Source organism: Dama dama, chromosome 17 (genome assembly GCF_033118175.1).
Source record: "Dama dama isolate Ldn47 chromosome 17, ASM3311817v1, whole genome shotgun sequence".
NCBI classification, from domain to species: Eukaryota; Metazoa; Chordata; class Mammalia; order Artiodactyla; family Cervidae; genus Dama; species Dama dama.
The window spans coordinates 22,440,257-22,445,541 of record NC_083697.1 but is presented as its reverse complement, the minus strand read 5'-3'; the positions used below and the strand labels follow the sequence as shown (position 1 = coordinate 22,445,541).

General features: G+C 40.9%; 1 protein-coding gene across 1 annotated transcript; it reads right to left on the bottom strand.

Annotated features, from left to right (window-relative positions):
- Positions 1–2,905: 2,905 nt before the first annotated feature.
- On the bottom strand, positions 2,906–3,250 carry LOC133071880 (small ribosomal subunit protein eS26-like). Its single transcript, XM_061164726.1, has one exon. It carries the CDS (start codon positions 3,248–3,250, stop codon positions 2,906–2,908), a length of 345 nt encoding a protein of 114 aa, XP_061020709.1.
- Positions 3,251–5,285: the final 2,035 nt, after the last annotated feature.

The following is a 5,285-nucleotide window of genomic DNA, read 5'->3' as shown; positions in this document are numbered from 1 at the left end:
AAAGAATCTTCCTGCAATACAGGAGACCCGGGTTTGATTCCTGGGTTTGGAAGATCCCCTGGAGAAGGAAATGGCAACCCACTCCAGTATTCTTATTTAGAAGATCCCATGGACAAAGAAGCCTGGCAGGCTATAGTCCATGGGGTTGCAAGGATTGGACACGACTTAGCAACTAAACCACTCTTAATAGCTAACTCCTGTGCCTGAGGTCCTAATTTATTTCCCTTAATACTATTTCAGTTTCTGGCATGTATGTATCATTAAGAATACAACACATGTCAACAGTTTTCTTTCTGAAAAATAAGGGAATGTTTTCAAATCTTGTGGGAACTGTCCTGATGCAATTGACCCTTATTAATAGAAATAGCCTGTGCACTCTTTCTGTGGGTGGATATTTAATAGTCATGCCTAACAAAACACATTGTCTTGTCACTTCTGGTTCTAACAGTCATATACATATTTCTTTTGATGATGTCCTAGCCTGATCATTCTGATCAAAAACACCATCTAATGAGGAGAGAATCATGATTTCAGAATTCATATTCTTCATAAATGTGTAATTTATGAAGGAAAATTCTCAGCCTTTCTGGTCTTCAGTGTCCTCACTTGTGAAATGGTGCAATAACGTCCACCTTGCAAGGTGGTGTTGAGGAATGGAAGTGATGTGAATAAAGCATCTGCGCTTCCTCTCTGCCTGACACCCTGGAAGCAATCTGTTGGTGGCAGTCATTGATGGCAATGATTAATAGCAGTTGTGTGTATGGCCAATATATATCCCAGGAGAATGAAATGCTTTGAGCTTCAGTAGGAAATTTTATCTGAAGAGTTGGAAGGATGACTGGCACACATAAAGATGTCTCTCAGAGCCATTTTTCACCTATTGATGCCCACTCACATTTTAAAACATTCAGAACTGTTCACTTGTCATTAACATCTAATTCTCTCAGGACGTGCCAGCAGAGTTTCCTCTTATCCAGCTGTGTCACCTCAGGATCTATGGATCTAATAAATAAGCCATTATTGACCTTGTCCTGTCCCAGTCCTGTTGTCTGCATGGCCTTCCTCCTTTTCCATGCCTGTCTGAGGCTTTTAGTTACTCCAGGAAACTTTGCTGCATGTTCTGGTCCACAGAATTGGTGAAGTTCCCCTTCTTTCCTGACACCCCCAGAATACTTAGGGACTGGCCATTCATTAGCTCATTACTCATAAACTCTTCCTTTTGTAGTGTTAATCAATCTCAGCAACATCTTGAACTTAGGGAATATGACTTCCATTTCTTGTATTCCATACAGCACCCTGTCACATAGAGCTCTTTAATTATCACTGAATTAGTTAATTTGATTCAGTCACAGAAACTAAAATGTGTTAGGCAGCTCAAACCATAAAGCTTATATAGCTTTCTAGGCAACTGTAAAAAGACATTCATTTGTCCAGGAGAGATTCAGTTTTATTTAGAAGGAAGAATGTGAATTTATTAAATATCTCTGGATGTCCTTTCTAGGTGGATTGCTCTGTCTTATGTCTTTGCCATCTGGGCAACCCTTGGCTGTCTGTGGATGAGCTGGGGTTGACCTTTAACATGAGTCACCAGTCTTCACATCTGCTCTATCCATGTTGACTCCATCATCTCCTAAGGAGCTTACACTCAACATGGCAACACTAGCCCAAGTGCCATGTAATTCGGAAAGCAAGGCTTTTTAAAACTAAAAATAATATGAGAGATTCAAACTCCAAACAGAATGTAGTTGTGGATTATATCTGTGTTCCTGTTATTCTCCTCTCCTCCACTAACACGCACTGTCTTCTAAGTTCCTTCTACTGCGGTATCACCTGTGGCGACAACAATGTGTTTGTTGGATGGAAAGCTTATCAACAAGGTTAGTATCTTATGCAGTGTATCTGTAGGACGTTCATTCTGAGTCTTGAGTTTGTGAGTCCAGAAAGCAATGGAATATTCCGTGTATCCCCCACACACAACTCCTGCTGCCCCTGGGGTCTATTTCTCATATAAAAGGTCAGAGCTACCTGGCGGAGGCTAGCTGAAATCAGAAGAATCCTGACTTTCAGAAAAGTGACCTAGGATGTGAGAAATGAGGAGGACATAATTAAATATGAGTAGAAAGACTTGAAGTTGTTCCCATTCTCTATAAGGGGTGTTCACTACTGTGACTGTTATTTCTCTGACTATTGTTTCATCTATGTTTTGACTAGCACTTGGAACGCTACCTCTGGGCAACTTAAATGAAAGCTTGTTTTACAGGTTGAAGCAAATTGGCAGAAATTTCCATTGTTCATCAAATCTGTTGTAGATGATTTGCCTGAGCCAGATATTTCTGGGTCCTGCATTCGCTCCTGAAGAAATAACTGCTGTTGTTCGAAGTAGAAAGTGGTCCAGGAAACTTGGAGCTTTTATTTTCTATCACTGATCTGTGAAAAGACAGCCAAATTTGTTTGAGAAGGAACAGCGTTTAGCAATGCTGGATTCCCAATGCTTCCCAGATTTTGTGCTTTTTGGGAAGTTAAAATGGAGGAAGTCTTGTTCAGGATTCAGACGCAGGAGAGCAGGACTCTGACCTGCCTGGACACCTACTTGTGTGCATAGCAAGTCAGGTGGTACCTCAGATAAAAGAGGGAGTGGGTCTTGGAAGTACCGAACCCCTGAAGGTCAGGCCAACCCCTGGGGTCTAAGAAGTCTTCTGACTCACAAGGTGAAACAAACAGCATTGTAAAACGGTTAAGGTAAAATCATAGCTGCATTTTTGCACACAATCTGATAATGATAACAGATTGTGACCTTTGATCTTGAGTGTTCTACACCCTTTTGATATATATTTTAAGTATAATATTCATTTTATTGTCTTTTCAGAAAAACCAGTATTTCTTCAGTCTTTAAGGACTTGGATTCTTACATGGGCTTTGGTGGAGGACGTGGAGCAGCACCCGCAGGTCTAAATTGGGGTGGAGGTGTTCTGTTTTTCCAGGCTTCTGGAGAGTGATTACTGACTACCTTGCTGTGAATGGCACAACTCACACGGTAATGTAGTTTCACATACAGCTTGGGAAGCAAGTAGGCGTCAGAAACACTTGCTTCAGAAATGTCCCTGATGGCTGCGGCCTCTACCATATTCCGAACGATGAACTTCTTAATGGCCTTGTCCTTGGGCACACAGCGGGCACAGTGGGTGCAGCGAATAGGCTGCATGAAGCCGTGGCCCTTTTTGGAACCATTGTTCCTTCTTTTCCTGGTCATTCTTAGAAGAGACAAGATCCCTTTGATTTATTGACATAACTTAAATCAAATTCTAATGAAGCCCTTTTGACCTCTAGCTGATTCTGGGATACTTCAGAGAGCCCCTGTGTGTGTTAGTCACTCAGTCCTGCCTGATTCTTTCCCCATGGACTTTAGCTCCCCAGGCTCCTCTACCCATGGAATTCTCCAGGCAAGAATACTGGAGTGAGTTGCCATTCCCTTCTCCAGGGGATCTTCCTGACCCAGAGATTGAATTCAGGTCTCCCACATTGCAGGCAGATTCTTTACCATTTGAGCCAACAGGGAAGCCCTCAAACAGCCTGTAGAACATCCCTAAGAGAGATATTAAACTAGTTAGGTTCATGGGAAATATTGTTAAATGCTCCTTGGAAGGAAAGCTGTGACAGACCTAGACAGTGTATTAAAAAGCAGAGACATTACTTTACCAACAAAGGTGCTTATATCAAAGCTATGGTCTTTCCGGTAGTCATACACAGATGTGAGAGTTAGACCATAAAGAAAGCTGAGTGTCAAAGAACTGGTGCTTTCAAATTGTGGTGCTGGAGAAGACTCTTGAGAGTCCCTTCAGCTGCAAGAAGATCAACTCAGTCAATTCTAAAGGAAATCAGCCCTGAATATTCACTGGAAAGACTGATGTTGAAGCTGAAGCTCCAATACTTTGGCCACCTGATGTGAAGACCTGACTCATTGGGAAAGGCCCTGATTCTGGGAAAGATTGAGGGCAGGAGGAGAAGGGGGCCAAAGAGGATGAGATCACTGATTCAATGGACACGAATCTGAACAATCTTGGGGAGATGGTGAAGGACAGAGGAGTCTGGTGTGCTTCAGTTCATGGAATTGAAAAGAGATGGACATGACTTTGTGACTGAATAGTAACAAATTGTCAAATAAGTAATAAATCTTCTCAGGTTATGTTGTATGGAATATGTTATCCATACAGATATTCTAGAAATTATATAGATTTCATAAAGATCTGACATGCCCTGGTAAAACATTATCAGTCATAGTTCTAATTGCTATCTTAAAATGTTACATGTCACAGCAGTAACCAAGTTACTTTGTCAATTGTGTTGTAATCAGACTTTTAAAAAAATAATTTAAAAAAATTTATTTATTTTTGGCTGTACTGGGTCTTTGCTGCTGCTCGGGCTTTTCTCTAGTTGAAGTGAGCAGGGGCTACCCTTCATTGCGCTGCACAGGCTTCTTACTGCAGAGGCTTCTTTTGCCGTGGAGCACAAGATCAAGGGCGCTGAGCTTCAGTGGCTGTGACACATGGGCTCAATTGTTGGGCTTCCCAGGCTCCAGAGCACAGGCCCAGTAGTGGCAGCACATGGGCTTGCTCCAAGTTGCTCTAAGGCGTGTGAGATCTTCCTGAATGAGGGATCAAACTCTAAGTCTCCTGCATTGGTGGATGGATTCTTTACCACTGAGCCACCAGGGAAACCTCTGTAATCAGATTTTAAACATGCCTTTTAAAGCCTTTTTTGTCATTATAGAGAGCTATGGGTTTCACTCTGATGCCTTTGCAAAAATACTACCTCTTCAAGATTTATAGAAAGGATTTCTTAAGATTAAATTAAAATTAGATAAGCAAATTTCGTTATTAACAGTAAACTGGTATTGGACTGGATTTGGTTTTCTCTCTCTGTTAAGAGAAAAAAAGTTTTCTTATCATGTGGCTTTTGATAACAGCATATATGAATTTCTTTGCCTTTAAGTGATTTATACTTGTTTTTAAAATCTTTTGGTAAATAAATATTAGTTCACAATGATCTGTGAAGTTTGTGACATACATAGATAAAGCTTCTTGTGTGTCTAAAAAAATTAACCTTCATTGTCAGACTTTTGCTATCCTGATGTCCTTAGGACATGGCAAGAGTCTACTACTGAATCAAGGAATTTAAAATGGGTAAACAATAGCTGTAAATCAAACAGCCAGGGCTATAGGAAATCCAAGACTGCTTGGTTTTTCCTGGTTCACTGACAAACCTCATTTTTTATTTGATGCAATAAA